This window comes from Scyliorhinus torazame, chromosome 16 (assembly GCF_047496885.1).
Source record: "Scyliorhinus torazame isolate Kashiwa2021f chromosome 16, sScyTor2.1, whole genome shotgun sequence".
In the NCBI taxonomy this organism is placed as follows: domain Eukaryota; kingdom Metazoa; phylum Chordata; class Chondrichthyes; order Carcharhiniformes; family Scyliorhinidae; genus Scyliorhinus; species Scyliorhinus torazame.
The window spans coordinates 8,316,461-8,340,970 of NC_092722.1; the positions used below are offsets into that span (position 1 = coordinate 8,316,461).

Genomic DNA, 24,510 nt, shown 5'->3' on the forward strand with positions numbered 1-24,510 from the left:
CAGGCCGATTTTGTTGCTAAACGTAGATGCCAAGGTGCTGGCGAAGGTCTTAGCCACGAGGATTGAGGATTGTGTGCCGCAGGTCATCCATGAAGACCAGACGGGGTTTGTGAAAGGGAGGCAGTTGAACGCGAATGTGCGGAGGCTTTTGAACGGTATCTTGATGCTGGCGAGGGAGGGGGAGGCGGAGATTGTAGTGGCGATGAACGCTGAGAAAGCCTTTGATAGGGTAGAGTGGGGGTACCTGTGGGAGGTGAAGAGGTTCGGGTTTGGGGAGGGGTTTGTCAGGTGGGTTGGGCTGTTGTACGAGGTCCCGATGGGGAGTGTGGCCACAAACAGGACGAGACAGGGGTGTCCCCTGTCCCCCCTGCTCTTCGCACTGGCGATTGAACCCCTGGCTATGGCACTGAGGGAGTCAAGGAACTGGAGGGGGTTGGTGCGGGGTGGGAAGGAGCACAGGGTGTCACTTTATGCGGACGAACTGCTGCTGTATGTGGCAGACCCGGTAGGAGGAATGCCGGAGGTAATGAGGATTCTTAGGGAATTCGGGGACTTTTCGGGGTACAAGCTCAACATGGGGAAGAGCGAGCTGTTCATAGTTCATCCAGGGGACCAGGAGAGGGGGATTGGCGAGCTCCCACTAAAAAAAGCGGAGAGGAGCTTCAGGTATCTGGGAGTCCAGGTGGCCAGGAGCTGGGGGGCCCTTGCATAGGCTTAATTTTACAAGGCCAGTGGGGCAAATGGAGGAGGAGTTCAGAGGTGGGATGCGTTGCCACTGTCCTTGGCGGGTAGGGCGCAGTCAATCAAAATGACGGTGCTCCCAAGGTTTTTGTTCCTGTTCCAGTGCCTCCCAGTGTTTATCCCAAAGGCTTTTTTCAGACGGGTTAACAGGAGTATAATGGGGTTTGTGTGGGCACGAGGGACTCCGAGGGTGAGAAGGGTGTTCCTGGACCGGAGTAGAGATAGAGGGGGGGGGGGGGGGGCTGGCGCTGCCCAACCTCTGTGGATACTACTGGGCCGCCAATGCGACGATGGTGCGCAAGTGGGTGATGGAGGGGGAGGGGGCTGCATGGAAGAGGCTTGAGACAGCGTCTTGTGTGGATACGAGTCTGGGGGCGCTGGCAACGGCGCCGCTGCCGCTCCCTCCAAGGAGGTATACCACGAGCCCGGTGGTGGCAGCTACCCTCAAAATCTGGGGGCAACGGAGGCGGCACGGGGGGGGTAGTGGGGGCCTCTGCGGGGACCCCATTACAGGGGAATCACCGGTACGCCCCAGGAAGAACAGGTGGAGGGTTTGCGGGGTGGCACAGGGCAGGGATACGAAGGTTGGGGGACCGGTTTGTGGACGGGACATTCGCGAGCCTGGGTGAGCTGGAGGAGAAGTACGGTCTCCCCCCCCCGGGGAACACCTTCAGGTACTTCCAGGTAAGGGCGTTTGCCAGACGGCAGGTGGCGGAATTCCCGCGGCTACGGCCATACACAGTACAGGACAGGGTGCTCTCGGGGGGGGATCTCGAAAACTTACCAGGTGTTGCAGGAGGAGGAGGAGGAGGCCTCGGTGGTGGAGGTAAAAGTTAAGTGGGAGGAGGAGTTGGGAGAGGAAATTGAGGAAGGGACGTGGGCAGATGCCCTGGGGAGGGTAAACTCTTCCTCATCGTGCGCGAGGCTCAGCCTCATACAGTTTAACGTGCTCCACAGGGCACACATGACCGGGACAAGGATGAGTCGGTTTTTTTGGGGTGAGGACAGGTGTGTTAGGTGCTCAGAGAGCCCAGCATATCACACCCATATGTTCTGGGCATGCCCAGCGCTGGAGGAATTTTGGAAGGGCGTAGCGAGGACGGTGTCGAGGGTGGTTGGATCCAGGGTCAGGCCGGGCTGGGGGCTCGCAATATTTGGGGTGGCAGAGGAGCCGGGAGTGCAGGAGGGGAAAGAGGCCGGAATTCTGGCCTTTGCGTCCCTGGTAGCCCAGCGAAGGATTCTTCTTCAGTGGAAGGATGCGAGGCCCCCAAGCGTGGAATCCTGGATCAACGATATGGCAGGGTTCATTAAATTGGAGAGGATGAAATTTGCCTTGAGAGGGTCGGTACAAGGGTTCTTTAGGCGGTGGCAACCGTTCTTAGACTTTCTGGCACAACGATAGACATTGGTCAATGGCAGCAGCAACTCAGGGGGGGGGGGGTCACTTTATTATTTTTTGTTTTTGTTATTTACACCGGAGGGTCTGAGGCGGTGTATACATTTGTTGTATTAAGTCGGGGTGTTAATGTTAATTTATTATTTATGTACAGGGGGGGGGGGGGATATGGAGGATTGTTTTTCTGGACTGTGTTTTGTACTTAAACCTGTTGGGTTCCTTTTTCATTTTGTTAATGATATTTTATGAAAACCTTTAATAAAAATTTTTTTTTTTTTTTTTTAAAAGAGAGATTGAGGATGGGTCATCAGCAGCTTTACTGGTCTCACCCCAGGAAATTCGGTCAGGGCTCATGCCGAGTCTGTGCGAACCGACACGGCCTGATCCGGAAATACGGCCTCAACATGTGCCGCCAGTGCTTCAGACAATACGCTAAAGACATCGGCTTCGTCAAGCTGGACTAAATTACAAAAGGAGCAAGAGTGCATTCTAATGCAATACGAAATGGAAATTTAGCATTTGTCAAACAATTCTAATCGCCACCTGGAAGAAGCAAACTTTTGTGATGCTCCATTTTTGTAAATAAAATTTAATTGTCATTTTAAAAAAAAAAGAGAGATTGAGAGAGAGAGATCGAGAGAGATCGAGAGAGAGAGAGAGATCGAGAGATCACCGTTTACAGACAAATATTTTGATATATTTTCAGCTACACTATACAAACAGGGCCGGCTCACTCCCCAACACAGCATTTACAGCTCAAATCAAAAGCTCCAAACCCAAACAAAACATTGCAGAGGTGAGCAATGTGAAAGAAAGGAGGTGTGATCAGAATCTGTAGCTAAGTGCAGGGGGGGGAAATTCACACCAGTTAGTTGCACATTCAGATGTTTAACCCATGCCTGTTATAACAAAAGTTGCCAGTCTTTTACAACCAATACCTGGAATCAAACTGCACACTAGACAAATCAACATCATCTTCCTCCTCATCATTGTCATCATCATCATCACTGCTGTCCTCCGGTAAATCAGAAAGAGCGAAGAGGAGAAGGGAAAAAGGGTTGTTGTAGATACTACCAGTGGGAAGATGGAGAGATTTAACATAAAAACCAATCCAGGGAAAGGGGGGGGGGGAAAGAGACATTGAATCAAAACATGAATGCTAATGAATTGATTCTCTTTATGTATTGTGCTTAAATGTAGAGTGTAATAAACAATCTAGTTGTATAATCGTTTAAGAACAAACTGTGCAATTAATTTAGAATTAACTCTACATGCTGAAACTGAGTGCTGCAGAGGTCCAGATCTATGCTCTTTAATGATGCTCTACGACCGACAACCAAATCCAACATGACAAATTTGATTCAGCGAAATGTAATTCCAAGGAAGAAAAATACAAATTGGAATTGGCAGAATTCTGTACTTCTGCAAGTAGCTTGGTTATAATTGCAACTGTTTGTTTTAGTCGTCCAGCAAAAAATCACCATGGAGAAATTCAGCACACACTCCATTTTAAAAGGTGCATTACCAATACCATTGGGAAAATACAGAGGATGACAAACATTCAAGCTGCCAAATAAAGACTTTATCCGAAACATAAAAAGAAAATCAAATTCTACTGGGGCCATTGTTAAGGTGCAGCAAGATTTTATTAAAATTGGCCCATCACTAGTAACCTCGAAAATGGTAAAGGAGACAATGGTAACTGTAAAACTGTCAGCAAATAAAATGTTAAACAGGACCAATTAAAAGATATGCAATTGTGTTCACACAAAGCTGCTACAAAAATATCTACTTTTCCAACCCAGTACTAATGGAGTGAGTCCACATCACAAACGGGGAGTCTTATTCAGAAAGGCTACAATGGCCATTGATGCAAGGAATTCAGAAATAAAACACTGATGCGCCAAGGAATTTTGTCTTAGACTGGAGTTAGGGCAGATTATTGGAACAGAATAAATGAGAGTTTCACCCTGCCTTATCCACATTGAAGCTTAGCTAGGAGAGATTGCCGTAGGTGCTGGACACCCAAGTGTTTCCATCCTCTGCAATGGTATCCGCTTGATGCGAGAAAAACGTACACAGATCTCAAATAATTTTACAAGCCAAATCTTGCAGAACAAATTCACTTTAAATTGAAATTACAGATGTTTCACCAAAATTTCCTCCATTCAGAAGGGAATGAGAATGTTTTTCTGCTCTAACGTTGATGCCAATACTAACATACCACAGGTTAAACTGCTTTAATTTTTTGCTGCTAATATCAATTCCAGCGCAACTTAAAAAGGGCGAAAAACATTCCAATGAAAAAGCAAACTGTGGAAAAGCTTATTTCAAGTTCTCTTTAGGTACTTTCGAATGTGCACACCATCTGATATTTTGTAATCACCCTTAAGCGCGATCGTAATATGGAGAATGTAACGACAACATTGAACCAAACAAGTGGAAAACAGAGTGGATAGTGTTCTGAAACGGAGAGAGAAAATGCTGCAAATATTCAGGTCAGACAGCAGCCATGGAGAGAAACAGAGTGAACATTTCAGGTCGATGACCCTTCACCACAAGCGGAGTACTTTCAGCATTTTGTTTCTTTATTTCAGATTTTCAGAACCTACAGTATTTTTTTTGCTTGCAAGGAAAATACTCTTCCTGGTGCCTTAAACACTTTTCAATAAGAATTGCTTCAAATTCTGAAGCTTCACAAGGATATTCGGAGTACCTTTAAATGTGGGAAAAGTAGTGATGAGCTGAATTTTTCCAGAAAGAGCATCTTTAGAAACGACTGAGACTAACGGAGGTATTAAAATGTCTTTAAGAGCAGATTAAGAGCATGCAACCGCCTGCAGTACTAAACTGTCTGAAAGATTTAGACAACTGTTTCAGCACTTTATTCCTAGCCCAATCCGCCAGATGTATATTTGACTTTCTGCAACAAAGTCAATTTTAGGTATGCACTGTTTGCATTCTTTGGTACATGGGTCTATGATCAGCTACAACCCAAAAGAGAGCAGAAATCAACAGCGCGAGCGTCAACTGCAATTTCCAAAAGGGACGTCCTGATCAAACAAACAAGCAGACTAAACTGGAAAAGACCACTGCAACCCCTGTAGCTGGTTCAGATTCAAGACCATACCATAAGACCGTATGACATAAGAGCAGAATTAGGCCACTCGGCCCATCAAGTCTGCTCCCCCATTCAATCATGGCTGATATTTTTCGCATCCCCATTCTCCTGTCTTTTCCCATAACCCCATATCCCCTATTCCTTAAATCAATTCTTCCACCAAAAAATAAATATTCAGCTCCTTTTAACCATAATGCTTAAAATTTTGAAAGTTTTGACACGGTCTCCTGAGCTTAATTTCTCCAGTATAAACATTTCCAGCTTCTTCTCTCAATTCAACTCCTGAATATCAGCTTAGCTGCCCTTTTCAGCCTTTCTAAAGCCAGGTTGCCCACATTGTAGCATAAAGTTACAGATAGAGTTCCAGGTGATTTCTACTCAAAGCAACAATTGCCTCTTATTCACCCCAGTTTTTCCGCAGTGTTTCATTGTTTTCTACTTTCATGTGTTGTTTTTATACTTTACCTATTCCATGGCTAAACTAATTTTATAACCCTTTTTATGAAATGGGATTACATTTTGATCTTTCCAATCTTCATGCATCGCACCCATTTTGAATGAATTGCTTTTAAAAAATGCTTGCCAGGAAATGACCAGTTTAATTTGCCACTTTCCTAGGACTGTAGCAAATTGATCCAGGTCAGGTGATGACTCCTGTTCGAATGTTCTCAGCCTTCAGCATACTTAGCTCATAATTTCTAACATTTATTACTTTCTTCATCCTCCCTGGAAATTCCACCTTGGACTGGGAAGGTACCCTACAATTTCCTCAGTGAACAGATATCAAAAAGTATTCCAGATATCTACCATTGCTTAGCCATTTATTAGAGGTACGCTTGGAATCCTACCATTGCCCTGACCCAAGTCTCTTATACTGCACTTAATATTCCCCATAATCTTGAATTTTGGTTTCCTAATAAAGCTCTCTACTTGTTTCTTAACCTTATTCTATTATCTCTCCACATTTTATCTGCAGATTTATGCTGAAGAACCTCTCCCTTTCCCCCACATTATTTTGCTTGCTTCACCATTAGTTTTTCCTCGGTTACACTTCTTTCATAATGGAACATGGTTGCTTTGGATTCTCCAACCTATTTTTAAAAGGTGCCCCATTCAACTTGTGTATAGTTGAACATCTTCATAAAGGAGAGTGCTAAAACCAAAACATTTTAAGTGGCTACAAAATTATACAATCTTGCCACTAGCAGAAGCTGGTTCCGTGGAACATACCAAGGAATTTCCCTGATCTGCACTCACTTCCCACGTGATAGTCTAGGTCCAGTAGTCTACGTAAAAGGTGGTAAACCTCATGCACCAAGGAATTCAACCAGCAAGTTGTCAAAACTCGGGCCCTCAAAGCAAACGGCCATTATCCAAAAAAAAAAAAACAGATAAAGATTTTTTTTTTAAAATAAAGTTCAACTAGGAATTGGTATACTTGTGACTTATGGTAATTCAAATCTATGTTTTATGCACAAAAATGTTTTAAAAATGTGAATACATGTTAGAAACGGATTTTTTCACAACTTGATAGATTGTACAATACCTAGGTGGTAGCTGGTTCAGTGGAGAGGAACGGGAGGCTGCTGCAGGAGAAATGACTGGAAATAATGGTGGGCCCATTACAGAAGGTCGTGGTCTTGGAGAACTCATTGGGATTGATGAAGGGCTGCCGGTCATGGTTTGTGGGCTAGAAGAGACAGGTGTGATAGGCAATGGATTTGTACCAACATTTCTTAGCCTGGGAGAAGTAGAGAATAAGGGTGGGCAGCTTGTGGTCAATGATGGTTGTCCTGAAGAACCGACCTGTGTTGAGGATGAACTAGTTGCCATAGCACTTTGGCATGGAGAACTGGGCGTCAATGAAACAGAGCTTGCCAACTTAGGCTGCTGGTTCGCAATGCCAGCAGTCTTGGAAGGGTTTCTGGCTGAGAAGGATCGAGAACTTGGACTGCTTCCATACAGACTAGAATATCGAGATAGAGATACATTAGAAAGCAAGAAAGAAAGAAAAATGAAAACAGCATGCAAAAGATTAACAGGGTTGTAACATTAGGAAAAATCTACATTTATGCTTCCACATATTAGTATTCACATACACAGTGGAAGCATCTAATCCCAACTAGTTCTGCAAATGACGACTATATAAATTAAATCTTCTTACAATACCCAGGAAATCACAACACAATCATCATATTTCTGAATAGTCATGAAGAGCTTAGTCGCATTAAATAGCACAACAATTCAGTTCTACTTCATTATTGGAACACAAAGATAGATTTTACCATCATAGCCAATGACATAACTTTCGCCCCCTCACTACTTCAATTATTACAGCAAGTAACTTAATGGTTGGCAGCAAGATTTGCTTTATTTTATTAAATTGTAGTAGTGACATTAAGAGAAGAAACAATGATTTACACAGAAATGAATCAGCCCCATTCAAAGCTATGGATTTTCTTGCCCACATCATGAGAAAAAAAAAATGTTGAAAGCATCTCATCGCTACCTTAAATAATTTCTTCCAAGGCAAAAATATGTCCTCTCCTGAACTTGTAGGTCTAGGAATTGATTAGCATGAGAATGTATTCAATGGTGTTTAAAGTTACTCCTGGGAAATAAGCTCAAAGTAAATTTTTTATAATTAACACCGATGGAACACTAATTGAAAAAAATCCTACTTTACATTTGCCTCCAACTGGAAAAATGGAGAAAATAACTTAGTGCAGTTCAATGAGAATTAAAGAATGATACAGTATCCATACCGCACAGTGATTTATTCTTAAACTTATGGGTTGTACAAATCACAACCAAAATGATTTGTAGTCTGTGCTGGCACTGGATTTTACTCGGTCTCATTCCAAACCTCTCTTCTACCACAAATCTTAGTTCTATGCCATAAGCTCCTTCCCTCAGTACGAACCACAGCACAAAACGACAAATTCAGAAGTTGTCACAAGAACTAGCCAACCAGCGGATGAAACTGCTATAGATAAAACATTTAAAAACCAAGATTTGTTCCTCCCTTTCAGTCCCAAACAGAACTGAAGCACTTTTTCAAAAAAAAAATGCAAATTCTGAAAAATTAAATCACTATGGATATGGCCAATACACCTCATTCACTTGTTCTCCAGTGGTTTACTCATCAATATCCAACATTATCGAAAATACACATAATACATATCCCCATCATAAATCTGCACTTGTCAGACAATTAGCAATGCTGAATTCTGAGCCAAACTCTTTGCAAAAAATGTCTAGAATCAAAACCAAATGATGCACAAAAGTAATTCTAGCCAATTATTGGAGTCGACTAATGCAAATGTTGCATCTTTATTCCTCATGCAAATCAGGGACATGAACATGACTGCATTCCTACACGCTCCAAAAGAAAAAGATCTGAGCTGAACATTCTGGTGAATGAAGTGCGTTGATACAGGGGAAATGACAATCAGAGAATAGATCCAGCAGTGAGGCGATAGATGTTTTTCCAAAGGATAATTATTAACCACACCTACATCTGCAGCTACAGGAAAAACAGTAGAATTACACGGCAGGATCAAAAAATGAGGATAAAATGTTAAACACGAGCAAAGAATCAAAGGCAGAAGAATCTCTCCATTTAATCAAAGATAAACCAAAAAAGATTTAAGATTTATTTTTCCAAAAGCATACACCCAAATACTCATTTCAAGTTATGAAAATGTTCATGACTCGTACAGAGCAAGTACTGTACAACATTGAAACGGGTGATTAATTATTTCGCTACGCCCAGTCCCCCGTTTAGTCACCAACATTGTCATTCTAATTATATTTTTAAAATAGTCCACATTATAAGCCCTTAATGAACAGATCAGAAAATATCTGGATTCTTATTACACTTACCTCGATAAAGAACTGGCGCCAAAAGAACCCGGGCTGCAAAACATAGGACTTGTTCCATGACTTGACGGGTTTAGGGGCAAATTCCTGTCAGGTGACCTTGCAGCTGCTGCAATAGGTTGAGAGGTGGCGGTCAAACTGGCAAATGGGTTGTCTTCTGGCATTTGAGTGGACAGCATCAGAACCTCCATTAGAATCTGGCCAATCAAATCTTTCCAGTCCGAGAAAACTAGTCAAGCAAAAAGAAACTTCAATTTTATAGCAGGCACTTTCACACCTAATGGATCTGCTTCATAGAATCCCTACAGTACAGGCCATTTGGCCCATCGAGTCTGCACCCACCCTCCAAGACAGTACCCTACCTAGGCCCATGCACCCACCCTCCCAAGACAGCACCCTACCTAGGCCCACGCCCCTAACCCAGTAACCCCACCTAACCTTTCGGACACGAAGGGGTAATTTAGCATGGCCAATTCACCTAACCTGCACATCTTTGAACTGTGGGATGAAATCGGAGCTCCCGGAGAAAACCTACGCAGACATGGGGAAAAGGTGCAAATTCCACACAGACACTCACCCAAGGCTGGAATTGAACCAGAGCCCCTGGTGCTGGGAGGCATCAGTGCTAACCACTGTGCGCCACTCCGAATAGGATTACTATTGCTCAATCCTACTGGACAAACTGAGAAGACCGTTTCCCGTTACCACAGTTGCTTCACAGCTCCAGGGTCCAGGTTTGATTCCTGGCTTGGGTCACTGTCTGTGCGGAGTCTGCACGTTCTCCCTGTGGCTGCATGGGTTTCCTCCGGGTGCTCCGGTTTCCTCCCACAGTCCAAAGATGTGCAGGTTAGGTGGCTTGGCCATGCTAAATTGCCGTTTAAAAAACAAAAGACCGGTTCCCCTCTACAAATGTACACTGAAATTAATTTTATTAGCCAGCTGGAGATCCTGAAAGGGGGGGGGGGGGGTCCCCGAGATGAGATCCCTTAGAATTAGATAGCCAGGATAACACTAGAATAAGCTCTACATTTGAGGACTGAAACTAACCATGGAAAATATATCCAATAATCATTACTAACCATTAAACATGTATTTTTAGGACATAACAGTAACAAGCATTTACATTCTTGCTAATACTAGTGGCCGCAATGTATAGTGGGATTTAAGCGAACTAACTTGACCACATTCCTGTAAAAGACAGAATCATACAGAGGAAATAATGTGGTCAGCAAAAAACACATCCAGAGGAAGCAGCTCTTATCAGCAGTGCCAGACATCCCAAAAACAGGCAGGCAATGGTACAGCTAGGGACCACACTTTGATAAGAAGAAATGGGAGTGAGGGAGAGCAAAAGGCAGAGGGGTCTTGAAAAACAACAGGTGGCCAGTGGGTAGGACATGGCTATGCCATGAGCTGATCACGCAGTTACCATGTTGCCTAAAGTAAAATTCATTGGTCATGGTATAATCTATAGCTACAACGGTTGGACCAAGTCCAGCTGGGGCAGAGCTACTGATGTTTGGAAACTGTATAACTGTTGAACCTAAAGCAATGTAAAGCAGAGTTAGTTTTGGCATTTATCCAAATCACTCTCCCTTGTACGTTGCCCAAGCTTGGAAAGTAAAGCCGTCTGAACCAGAGTTGCTGTCTCTGCGAGTCTTTGTGTTAGCCGAGCCGTAATTAAGAGGGGAGGTCCCCCACGTAAAAACCAACTCAATACTTTGAAGACATTCCTACACATCTATTTACAAATCAATAAGTGCCTTGAACTCTATGTCGATGCAGACCAATCCAGTGTCAGCACATAGATCCCTCGCTGAAAAAACTTGCTGAAAGATCATAGAGATCTACAGCACAGTAAAGGCCCTTCAGCCCAGTGTCTGCGCCAGTCAAAAACAACCTAACTATTCTCCTCTGCTCCAAAGAAAGCAACCGCAGTCTATCCAATCTCTCATCATACTAAAACACTTCAGCCCAGGCAACACCCTGGTAAATCTCCTCTGCACCCTATCCAATGGTATAACATCCCTCCTATAAATGTGGATACCAGAACTGCACACAATACTCCAGCTGTGGCCTAACCAACTTTTTTTTTTTTAAATTTTTTTTATTACAGTTCCAACATAATCTCCCTGCTCATAAACTCTATGCCTCAGCTGATAAAGGCAAGTTTACCATATACCTTGTTAACCACTTTATCCACCTGCCTTGCTACCTGAAGGGACTGGTGTACATGCACACCAAGTTCCCTCTGATCCTCGGTGCTTCCCAGGGTCCTGCCGTTCATCATCTATTCCCTTGCCTGGTTTGCCCTATCCAAATGCATCACCTCACATTTATCCAGATTCAATTTCATTTGCCACAAATCAGCCTATCTGACCAGTCGTCTATATCTTCCTGTAGTCCAAGGCAACCCTCCTCACTATTTACCACCCCACGAATTTTCATATCATCCGCAAACTTACTGATCAACCCTCCTACGTTCAAGATTAAATCACTTATTTAAACCACAAACAGCAAGGGCCCCCATACTCATCCCTGCAGAATCCTAGTGGACACAGGCTTCCAGTCAGAAAAACACCCCTCAACCATCACCCTCTGCTTCCTGCCACTCAGCCAATTCTGGATCCAATTTGCCAAATGTACTTGGATTCCATGGACTTCGCTATCGGTCTTCCATGTGGGACCTTATTAAAAGCCGTGCTGAAGCCCAAGTAGACTACGTCAAATGCATTGCCTCAAATACACAGCTGGTCACCTCTTCAACAAATGCTATCAAATTGGTCAGACATGACCTTCTCTCAACAAATCATGTTGACTGTTCATCCCTGACTCTCCAAATGCAGATTAAGCCGGTCTCTCAGAATTGCTTCCAATTGTTTCCCTGCCACTGAGGTTAGACTGACGGGCCTGTAGTTTCCTGGTTTATCCCTTCCTCCCTTCTTGAATAATGGTACCAAATTGGCTATGGTCATTGGCTATGCCACACTATCCATTATTGTGGTTAGTTCTCACCTTCTTTCACATTCTGTTTAAACTCTGCAGCCAGGCCAGGTAAGAAAATCACATCCTGATCACGTTCCTTCCAGGAGACCCGGAAGATTTTACATGTAAGCGAAAGTGCTTGTTCTTCCGACACATCTGACCCCAATGAGGGTTCCTAAAAACAAAAGCAGTTGTCACTGGGCTCAATGGTGCAGACACCCACAACAGTAGAGTTGCACATTGAAAAGGGGGGGCTGTTTAGCTCAGGGCTAAATCGCTGGCTTTGAAAGCAGACCAAGGCAGGCCAGCAGCACGGTTCGATTCCCGTAACAGCCTCCCCGAACAGGCGCCGGAATGTGGCGACTAGGGGCTTTTCACAGTAACTTCATTTGAAGGCTACTTGTGACAATAAGCGATTTTCATTTTCAAAAAGGTGGAGTAGGTGAGGTCATTAGATAGAAAAGAGTAAGAATTACAGCAACATTTGTACTCCTTACTGAGAACAATGATGCTGATTGTAGTTCCCTTCTGCCACCCAGCAATATTTAACCAGAAATCAAATGCAGGAACGTTCATCATTTATAGAACTCAATGATACGTTAAACACTGAATTCAATCGAATCTATCCAGTGAGCTGTTAACGCATCTTATATTTCAGAGTTTAATCATATCAATCTAATAAATCAATAATGAGATTCTTCCATCGACATTTCATTATTCAAGGTGTGCCCTGCATCAAAGCACCAAACACTGCAAACCACAGGCATAAAAGCAAGAGCTCATTCACTCTCCCACATTGAAATGACATCAACCACATTTCATATGGTGCTTCACTCAGCAAGGGCTGCTAAGATCTCAGTAAACTCGTCACAAACAGCTGGAACATGAAAGTGTGACCTTGGATTTAAACTAGGGCGCCTTAGCTAAAATACACAGCAATTATTCATTGGCAATCTGCAACAGTTTTTTAAAAAGTCACTTTTTTCTCAGACTGTATTCAAATCTGAGACTCAAGAAAGGAAATTAGAATTGGATATCATTGCCTGAAACACATGAACACTTGATGGAGACTTTCTGTGCAAAATTACTCAGCAAAATCTACGCATGCATCATCGTTGTACCTTATCCGTCAGACTCCTTTTTTCCCGACGATCACCCTCATCGACTTCCATATTTTCAATTCCTGAGTCTACATCCACTTGGGACATGCTGTTTAGAAATGGAACATTTTAGTTAATTTATACATTAATTAACCATTAATCTGCTACAAGTTTGTCTGCAAGACCATAGGAGGCACTGACTACAGATCAGTTTTCCCTCCTTTGTTTCAGTAATTTAGTAGATCCATTGTCGGTAATGTTAATTTGTTCCAGTATCGCTGCATATTACTCAAATTCTTACATTAGCGCAAATCAAATCATAGATTGATGTAGCTATCAAAAATAGAACACTCTGGCTCATTAGTCATCCGGAGATGCTCTATTCTACCAATAAACACCTTCACAAACATCTACATTCAGGCATCAATAATTGGCATGTTATTTGACTGGAATTACAAGTTTATTGTCAAAATAAAAATCCAAACTTTGGTTTCTAAAGAATGCAGGCTTTAATTTGTCTAATTCTCCTGTTCAAAAAATGCTTCTTTACTCTGTTCACTACACAGGAGGACGGTATACAAATATAAAAGGTTATTGATTCACAGCTGCGGATTAATTACCTTTTCTCACAGGACACACTATCGATATCCATACTCTGAGATCTGGACAGACTTTGGGACTGGTTTTCAAGGCTATTTGATGGCGAACTGCTGAGTGAGCACACCCCTTCACTGCTCTGGCTTCTATGTGTAACACCTGAGAGAATAGATGATATTCAGTAACACAGACCTACTTAATATTAGAAGAGAAAGAGTAAAGGATTTAAAGTTTTAGCTGAAAAAAATTATTCATCTTCCATTGGGATATCAGAATACCAACAGTGAGACAATATGACATAACTCTTATTTGTACTGAGGTGAACTGAAAGTTAACTCGACCACCTTTCCTTTCATTGCAAGATGTGCATCTAGAGACATCTGGCAGTAGAGTTGGCAATTTCAATTTAATTTGAACTGTACATCTGGAAGAAGGAACTGCGTACTGTTGCTAAGTTTGCAAATGATACAAAGATATGTAGAGGGGCAGGTAGTATTGAGGAAGCAGGGGGGTCTGCAGAAGGACTTTGACAGGCTAGGAGAGTGGGCAAACAAGTGACGTATGGAATACAATGTGGACAAGCGTGAGGTTATGCACTTTGGTCGGAAGAATGGAGGCATAGACTATTTTCTAAAATGGGAAAGGTCTTCAGAAATCTGAAGCACAAGTCCCAGTTCAGGATTTTCTCCAGATTAAAATGAGGTTAAAAAAAACTAGAACCAGAGTAAAGGGATGTTCCTTTAAAACAGAGACAAGGAGGAATTTCTTCAGCCAGAGGGTGGTGAATCTGTGGAACTCTTTGCCGCAGAAGGCTGTGGAGGCCAAATCACTGAGTGTCATTAAGACAGAGATGGATAGGTTATTGATTAATAAGGAGATCAGGGGTTATGGGGATGAGAAAAATATCAGCCGTGATTGAATGGCAGAGCAGACTCGATGGGCCGAGTCTGTTCTTATGATGTTATAGATTCAGTTGGCAGTTAGGAAGGCAAATGCGAGCAGCACGGTGGCGGAGGTTAACACTGCTGTCTCACGGCACTGAGGTCCCACATTCTTCTTTTTTAATAAATGTTATTATTCCCCTCCTTTTTCACATTTTCTCCCAAATTTACACCCGCCAACAATAAGCAATAATCAGTAACGAATGCATTGTCAATCCCCATACAACAATCCCATTCTCTTACCAAACAGCATCCTGCATGTTAACATCAACAAATAACAAAAGGGAATCAGGAATCACCCATAGTCACCATTAACACATAGTCAGTCAGTCAGTCAGTCCCCACCCCCCCCCCCCACTAATGTTCGATGCAACCCAATTCTCGAAAGTGCATAATGAATAACGCCCATGAATTGTAGAACCCCTCCATCCTGCCCCTCAGTTCAAATTTGACCTTCTCAAGAGGCAAGAATCCCAGCAGGTCCCCCCGCCACGCCAGGGCACAGGGTGGAGAGGTTGATCTCCATCCCAACAGGATCCGCCTTTGGGCGATCAACGAGGTAAAGGCTACAACATCTGCCTCCACACCCGTTTCCAACCCCAGCTGGTCCAACACCCCGAATATGGCCTCCCGAGGGCCCGGGTCCGCGCATGAGGTGGAGGCGTTCACCCTTCGGAGCACCTCACACCAGAACCCCTCCTCCATATCCTCTCCCAACTCTTCCTCTCGCTTTGCTTTGATCCCTTCCAGTGGTGCCTTCTCCTCTTCCAAAATAACCCCGTAAACTGCCAACACTACCCCCTTCTCCAGTCCCCTGTTGTCAGCATCTGCTCCAGCAACGTGGAGACCGGCTCTACCTAGACTCTCTGTATCTCCTTTCTGGCAAAATCTCAAACCTGCATGTATCTAAAGATTTCCCCCTGCTCCAGCCCATACTTCGCTCCCAGCTCCTTCAATCCAGCAAACCAATCCCAAGAAATAAATTCTTTAAATGTCCTAATTCCTTTCTCCTCCCATCTCCGAAAATTTCCATCCCACTGCCGTGGCTCAAATCTATGGCTCCCCGAATCGGCATTTCCCTTGACCCTGCCCCAACCCGAAGTGTTGGCAAAACTGCCTCCAAATTCTCAACAAAGCTATTAATCCGGACTCCCTGAGTATTTCCCCAGGGCCGTTGGGAGTGTCGATGTCGCTAGCGCCTGCAATCGCAACGCCCTACACAAACTCTCCTCCATTCTGACCCACTGGGAATCAATCCCTCTGTCCCAGCTCCGCACCTTCTCCACATTTGCCGCCTCGTAATAATACATCAGGTTCGGAAGACCCAAAACCCCCTGCCTGCCTTCCTCTCTGTAGTTGCACCGTTCTAATTCTGGCCACCTTCTCTCCCCATATGAACAAGGTAATCATCCCTTCAATCTTTCTAAAAAGCACCTTTGGCAGGAAAATCGGCAGGCATTGGGAAATAAACAGAAATCGCGGCAGCACATTCATTTTAACTGCCTGTACCCAACCCGTGAGTGACAGAGACCATCCCACCTTGCCAGATCCGATTTCACACTCCCCACCAAACTAGAAATGTTGTACCTACGGAGCCACACCCCCCCCAATCCCGAGCAAGCTGCACCCCCACAAGTGAGACCCTGCCCTACAGAATGGCAGCCCCTCTATCCCTGCCCCCACCCCCAGACAAAATACTCACTCATGTCTAGATTTAATTTGCACCCCGAGAAAGACCCAAACTCCCGAAGCAGCTCCAGTATTCCCCCTATTGACACACTCTGTTCCGACATGTATAACAAGTCACCAACATGCAAGAACACCCTATGCTCTATCCCCTCCTGCACTATCCCTTTCCATACCCACAAACTTCTTAACACGATGGCCAACGGCTCAATCGCGAGTGCAAACAACAGGTGGGACATGGGACATCCCTGCCTAGTCCCACAGTGGAGAGAAAAGTATTCCGAGCTGATGTTATTTGTGCGGACACTCGCCCTCAGCTCCTTCTACAGTAGCTTTACCCAGTCCACAAAGCTTGGCCCAATCCCAAACCGCTCCAGAACTGCCATCAAGTACCCCAATTCTACCCCGTCAAACGCTTTCTCGGCAGAGGTCCCAGATTCATTCTGGGTCACTGTCCGTGTGGAGTTTGCACATTCTCCCTGGGACATGTGGGTTTCACCCCCACAACCCAAAGATGTGCAGGGTAGGTGGATTGGCCACGCTAAATTGTCCCTTAATTGGACAAAATGAATTGGGTACTCAATTTTTTATTTTTAAAAAGGAAGGAGGGTTAGGATATAAGAGCTGGAATGTACTTCTGAGGCTATACAAGGCTCTGATCAAACCATATTTGGAGTTTTGGAGCGGTTTTGGGCCCCGTATCTAAGGAAGGATGTTCTGGCCTTGGAAAGGGCCCAGTGGAGGTTCACAAGAACGATCCCCAGAATGAAGAGCATGTCGTATGCGGAGCGGTTGAGGACTCTGGGTCTGTACCCTGGAGTTTAGAAGGTTGAAGGGGGAGGGGGGGGGGGAATCTTATTGAAACTTACAGGATACTGCAAGGCCTGGATAGAATGGAAGCGGAGAGGATTTTTTCAATTTGAGAAAAAACTAGAACCCGAGGGCACAGCCTCAGACAGAAGGGACAATCCTTCAAAACAGAGATGGAGGAGGAATTTCTTCAGCCAGAGGGTGGTGAATCTGTGGAACTCTTTGCCGCAGAAGGCTGTGGAGGCCAAATCATTGAGTGTCTTTAGAGGTCGATAGGTTCTTGATTAATAAGGAGATCAGGGGTTATGGAGAGAAGGCAGGAAAATGGGGATGAGAAACAGATGAGCCATGATTGAATGGCGGAGCAGACTTGATGGGCCGAATGGTCTAATTCTGCTCCTATGTCTTATGGTTTTACCTACTGCATTTCATGCCAAACCGACTTTGAAAAACTGCTCAAGCTCCGTGGCATTTGAAAACAGGAAACCACTGCAGACTCCAGGTTTATCCATCTTTGACTTGCTGCGATTAACAAGACATTTGCCTGCATAGGGCAATAAGGGAATTAGTCCCAGGGAAGACGTTACTGTACAAGGTCTCCCAAAAGAACTACAAGAAAACCTTCCAGTCAACAAAATGGCTGATCCTCCAAGACCTATAATTCACAGGGTATGGTAAAAGAGGGAGTGATGACAATATCAATTTCCCAATTACTTTATTCATGGCCTGTGAGAATTGTTGGCAAAGCCACCATTTATTACCCATCCCCAATTGCTGCCATGGTGGTGGTAGTGAGTCACCTTCTTGAACCACTGGTTGGCACACTCACTATGTGTTAGGGAGGCAGTTCCAGGACTTTGACCCAGTGTTGGTGAGCAGGTTCCAAGCCAGAATGAGAGACTTGGAGGGGAACTTGCATGTGGGTCCCATGCATCTGCTGCTCTTCCACTAGGTAGCAGAGAAAATGGAAGGTGCCGTCTCAGGAGCCTTGTTGAGTTACTGCAGTGCATCTTGCTCACTATGCAGTGATGGATGGAGTAAATATTTAAGTGGTGGTTGGGGTTTCAGTCAAGTGTGCTGCTTTGTCTTGGATGGTTTGAGCCCGTGTTCTTGGAGCTGCAACTGTGCGAGTGGACGGATTTGAATGGGTTAAAAATTAGGCCCAGTGGCTGTTTCAATGAGGGGTTTAAAAATGTAACTGCACCTCTAAACCATTCATGCAACTTCAAATGATAGCTTGGACTCAAGATTCCCTCTCCCCTGTCTTATGTGACAAAATGATTCTGTTCCATGGTTTAGAATTCCTCAATATGCAATAGGACTTCCTTTAACCCATTTGTAAAACCAAAGACCAAGTTATGAGATGGACTGGTTGCGAGGAAACGGTTGCAACAAAGCAGCTCCCGGGACCTGTTACTTAGCACCCTGAAAGGTGAATCAGCCTTGTGGCAGGCACACTTCTACCAAAGATCTGGAGTAAGCTTGATATGCAGCAATGTACTTATGTCTAGACATCAAGATGCCTGGCACATCACAAGTACTCCTGCATGGCCCTTTCATGCTGAAGGCACACATCCATTATTCAGCAGAGGTGGCGGTGCTTTGGTACAACAGCTGTTTTAATGTCCTACTTGAGGGCTAGACATGAAACTGCGTCCACATGTACAGCATTCAGTGGTGACTCTGATTAGATTACAGGGAGGGAAGGTTTATTTTGAAGGCTTGTGCTCCTGATATGTCTCCTTGCTGAGGAGTTGTGTATTCTGAATGCAGATCCTTGAATCTACTGTACCCCAGCAATGGCCCAAACCAATATTTGTCACTTTTCTAATGACTATCATCCCTGGAAGGAATGGCTAGCAGCAGTCAAAGTGGCTTTGAATGACATGCCTGGCGAAGGAAGGTTAGACTCGAGTCAATCCTTTGCGGCAGGCTCAATAATGTAACACCAGGCACAATTGATGGTTGACCAGCCAACCCTTGCCCATTAATGAGATCTGGAGTTGGGATGCTCAAAATATTTACTTTCAAATGAGGTAGCAAGCCTAATAAAGTTGATTAATGCTAGCTGGATAAGCAGCAGGAGCCTTCCTCAGTCTCCATGATGGTAAACTGCAATGTTTTATAACCCCTGAAAGTAATGAGGTGCCCCCTCTGCCTCACTTCCTGTTTGGGTTGACGGCACTTCCTAGGAGGGAAGCTGTAGATCCCTCAGTAACATGGTTGGCAATTTCTCACCCTGGGACTATTGCCCTCACAACTACAAACCAATTAGGAGTAAGTAAATGCAGTCAGTCAAAAGAGCAGCAGGTCGCAGAAGGCAGAAAGTGGACACTGCTGCAAATCTAATTAAAAACAAATATCTTTGGTAAGGACAGGCACTCACTCACGCATGTTACGAATTGGGGAAAAACACAAACTTCTATATTCCTTCTACAGGTCACAGACTGTTTGTCCTGCCACATACTGAACCCGATGGGAAATTCGGCAAAGTTTCTCTGGTTCATCAAAGGTAACAAAGCAACATTTTGAACATTTGATCTTGCACGCCATGCTAGTTTATCTCCCATGGCACTGTTCATAATATCCAACATGTAATATATGCAAACAATATTTTGGCCACACTCCAGGTAGACATTTTGCTCCATTTCATGGTATTGCTGGGGAATATATGTCTCTTTTTAACTTATTCTTGGACCATGGGTGCCACTGGTAAGGCTTGTATCGATGGTTAGCCCATAGCTGCCTGGAGGGTGGTGGTGGTGGGTCTTCAGAGGGCAGTTATAAGTCTATCATTGTGTAAGGCGGGCAGCACGGTGGCACAGTGGTTAGCATTGCTGCCTCACGGCACTGAGGACCCGGGTTTGAATCCCAGCCCAGGGTGACGGTCCGTGTGGAGTTTGCACATTCTCTCCGTGTCTGCGTGGGTCTCACTCCCCACAACCCAAAGATGTGCAGGTTAGGTGGATTGGCCACGCTAAATTGCCCCTCAATTGGAAAAAATAATTGGGTACTCTAAAAAAAAATTTTTTTTTAATTTTTAATCATTGTGTAAGACCAGAGTGCCTCAGTCCAGCTGAAGCAAGGACAGTGGGTTTCTTGCCTAAAAGGACGAGTGAACAAATTGCTTCTTTATAACAATCTGACTGCTTGCTTGAAATTCTCGGTTACTGATAGTACTAGTGTTTTTAGTATAAATAGCGGGAGGGTGTTGGTTGAACTCTCATTTTCTGTACTATTAGTTCAGGCCTTTGGATTACTAGCTCAGTAACATACAAGTAAATTGTATTGAACCCATGGGCTCATCCAGATGATCAATACCAAAACAGGGATATAAATGACCTAAAAAGAAAGTACATGATGTATCCCCGATTTACACTACAAGTTTTTTTCTTAAATCAGAGGGTTTATTCGGGGTAATGATAAAGTAGTGTCACATTTTAATAAAGAATTATACTTATTTGAAGAAAATGGTGGTAATCCCATTGTTGTTCAAGTCGGTTCAAACTGTTCTTGTTGTCAACATGTTCTTGAAACAAAATATATTCTTTTAAACTTTTGTTTTAAAAACTTCTAGGATTGGTTGGTACAGAAGTTAAAAGAACCCACAGCATCAGGGGACAATCCTTCATCCTGGGCTCCATTCTTCAGGTCGAACTATACCTCTAATCCTCCACCAACTTCATAAAATCAAATAAAATTCCAACAACAGAATATCTCAAAAGCATTACTGTACTCATTCTGTAATTACTTAACTTTCATAACGGAAGTAATCCGACACACCTTGGTGCTCACATTTAAGGGAATTCTATATTTTAAAAGAGTTTAGGTCAGAGATCATGTGGCCAATGTATTTTTTTTATTCAATCATTTTATATGTAATACAAAGACAAAACAACAAACCCAAATCGGAATAACAAACACCCAATCCCCCTACACCCTCCCCCAGATCCGAGCCTCACCCCACCAAGAACACAAACCCTCCTCCCCCTTCCACTTGGCCCCCTTTAGCAATTAGCAGTGATCAGCTCTTTGAAATGCAAAATAAACGGCTGCCATCTTCAGTAAAACCCTTCAATTGCTCCCCTCGCGATGTACTGGACTTTCTGGAGGTACAGGAACTCCATCCGATCCCCCAGCCACACTGAGGCGCTGGGTGGAGAAGCTGACCTCCATCCCTCAGCACTTGCCTCCGAGCAATCAGCGAGGTGAAGGCCAGTACATCGGCCCCCGCACCAGTCTGCAGCCCCGGTGAGTCCAACACCCCAAATATGGACATCAAGGGACAGGGCTCCAGCTCAATTTACAGAATCAGCAACATGGTGCTAAAGGAGGAGACCCAGAAACCCACAAGCTTGCGACACGACCAGGACATATGCACATGATTGCCAGACCCACTGCTCGCACTTGTCCTGCACACCTGCAAAGATCAGACTCATCCTGGACCTAGTCTTAAGTTTAGCCCTAACCACTTTTAAGTTGTATTAAACCAAGCCTCGTACATGATGATGTGGGGACCCTCTACATTACTTGGATTCCATCTGCACCCACATGGCTGCTGGATCGCTACACCAACCAAACACCTTCTCTGCATTCACTGGCCAATATACATTCACCGCCCAATAACAGTACATCAGGCTCGGCATCACCAAGCCCAACTCCCACAAAAAAGGATTTAGGAAGAAAAAACGGAAAGCACTGAAACAAGAACCTTAGCAAAATGTTTATTTAGACTGACTGAACCTTGCCCGCCAAGGAAAGAGGAAGATTGCCCCCCTCTGCAATTGGTCCTAACGTTACCCACCAAGCTCGTACAGTTCAGCTTACTGAGTGGGAAGGTTTAACTTATACCCTGAAAAAGCCAAAGCACCTCAGCAGCCTCATTATCATAGAATTTACAGTACATAAGGAGGCCATTCGGCCCATTGAGTCTGCACCGACTCTTGGAAAGAGCACCCTACCCAGGCCCACATCGCCACCCTAGCCCCATAACCCAGTAACCCTACCTAACACTAAGGGCAATTTTGGACACTAAGGGAAATTTAGCATGGCCAATCCACCTAACCTTCACACCTTTGGACTGTGGGAGGAAACCAGAGCACCCGGAGGAAACCCACGCACACACGGGGAGAACGTGCAGACTCCGCACAGTCAGTGACCCAAGCCACGAATCGAACCTGGGACCCTGGAGCTGTGAAGCAATTGTGCTAACCACTGCGCTACCGTGCTGCCCATGGTGGGAATCTGGACCATTACACCACAGTAAGAGAACATCGACGTACAGGGACACCCTATGCTCCACCCCTCCCCTCATTATCCTCCTCCACTTATCTGAAGACCTCAAGGCAATGGCCAAAGGCTCCATCGTCAATGTAAACAAGATGGGGACATGGGGCACCCGTGTCTCATCCCCCCGTTTAACTGGAATTACCCCAAGCTCACGGCACTTATGAAGACACTGGCTTTCAGGGCTTTGTACAATAAGAATCGTACCCAAGACACAAACATTTCCAATACCGCAACCAAATACCCCTACTGCATCCTGTTGAACGCCTTCTCGACATCCTATACAACAATTACCTCTGATTCCGGCTCTTCCGACAGGGACAGCACCACACTTAACAACCACCACACATTATAGAGGACAATTGCCAGCCTTTAACAAAATCTGTCTGATCCTCCCCAATAACCCGAGGGGAGAGACTGCTCTATAGATTCCCAAAAGACTCCAAACTCAACTAACCTTGGGCAGCAATGTTTCCCAATCAACCAAAAACATCGACTCCAAAACTCCCAGCAATATCAGCACGTGTGCATTCCACATATAAATGGACAACTGCTTAACAATTGCAATGGAGACTCTCCAGCGCATTATGAAGGAAAGTACAAAATATTGCCAGAAACTAACGTTGCTACTGGGATTTCAAGCAAAGTGAAACAGTGGGCGCATAAACTTTTTATGCTTTGCCATTTGAACTGTGAAAGTAGTACATTATTGAAACATTTGTCCTGTGTTACCGGTGTGGTATAATATTTAGATGAATGGCTAATACAATCATTACTGTCCTGTCACAGATGACAGTAGTGGTGGAAAATATTGAGGAGGTGCTAAGTTAAAAGTAACACAAGCATATTGAAGTGGCAACACAGCTAGGGATCAGAAAGACTGTTTCCATCACATGACTGCAGTTTAATGGAAGCCAAAACCCCACTGCCCACTTGTGTGACAAGATGGATCAGGAAAGTGGGCTGTTGGAGGGAAACAAAGATAAAAGCATACAGGTTAAAGCACGTGGCTTTGACAAGTTGCTTCAAACATTTGAAACAAATTCTTATACCAGACCTCAGCAATATTTGCACTGTACAGTGCCTTTAGTGAATTGTAAAAGGAACAGCAAGAATAATAAAGTCTTCATGTATCCATCTGGTTAAAATATGCTTCTATTGGATTATATACTGGATTTTAAAACACAATAGGAGGGAGTAGAAACTGCTTATTTACTTTTTTAAGGAATGGTAAAATTTGAGGCTTTCCACCCGTGTCTTGAACAAAGTTATTCTGCAATGAGCCAACTTTTTTCTCTTGTTCTCTCTGCTATATTTAGAAGAACGGTAATACATTCTACAAGTGACTGCGTGGGTCTCACCCCCAGAACCAAAAGATGTGCAAAGTAGGTGAATTGGCCACGCTAAAATTGCCCCTTAATTGGAAAGAGAGAATTGAGAATCCTCATGTGAATGTGAAATTCGTTACCCTATGCAGTGCCATGCGGTGGATGCAGGCCATTGAGTAAAAGTAATGGGTTGAAGGGTTATGGAGAACAGGCAGGAAAGTGGAGTCGAGGTCGAAATGAGATCAGCCATAATTGCATTGAATGGCGCAGCAGGCTCGAGGGGCTGAACTGCCAAAGGTCTTATGACTATATTATTACAAATTCAATTGGACATGTGTAATTTAATGCAGGAATCACCTTAGTGAATGCACTGTAACCAAGAGATGCTCCAAGACCACCTTCAGGAAATAATAGGGTGGAACAGAGCCAGGGACCCAGGTTCGATTCCCGGCTTGGGTCACTGTCTGTGCGGAGTCTGCACGTTCTCCCCGTGTCAGTGTGGGTTTCCTCCGGGTACTCTAGTTTCCTCCCACAAGTTCCAAAAGATGTACTCGTGAGGTGAATTGGACATTCTGAATTCTCCCTCTGTCTACCCAAACAGGTGCCGGAATGTGGCAACTAGGGGATTTTCACAGTA

The 24,510-nt window shown here is 44.3% G+C and overlaps 2 protein-coding genes across 4 annotated transcripts in view; one reads left to right on the forward strand and one right to left on the reverse strand.

Annotated features, from left to right (window-relative positions):
* The window catches only part of ube4b (ubiquitination factor E4B, UFD2 homolog (S. cerevisiae)), a 100,133-nt gene that overhangs the window by 55,182 nt on the left and 20,441 nt on the right, over nucleotides 1-24,510 (reverse strand). For 2 of the 3 annotated variants that reach the window (XM_072477891.1, XM_072477892.1), the window contains 4 exons: nucleotides 13,846-13,981; nucleotides 13,247-13,334; nucleotides 12,156-12,300; nucleotides 9,144-9,369 (listed from right to left, as the gene is read on the reverse strand). In XM_072477891.1, the coding sequence (XP_072333992.1) occupies nucleotides 9,144-9,369; nucleotides 12,156-12,300; nucleotides 13,247-13,334; nucleotides 13,846-13,981 (595 nt within the window). Of the gene's footprint in view, nucleotides 1-3,075; nucleotides 3,208-6,804; nucleotides 7,225-9,143; nucleotides 9,370-12,155; nucleotides 12,301-13,246; nucleotides 13,335-13,845; nucleotides 13,982-24,510 lie in introns of all 3 variants that reach the window. The other variant, XM_072477893.1, reaches the window with a different exon arrangement.
* On the forward strand, nucleotides 2,437-2,750 carry LOC140392562 (small ribosomal subunit protein uS14-like). Its single transcript, XM_072477894.1, has one exon. The coding sequence runs from the start codon at nucleotides 2,437-2,439 to the stop codon at nucleotides 2,599-2,601; it is 165 nt and encodes a 54-aa protein (XP_072333995.1). The 3' UTR covers nucleotides 2,602-2,750.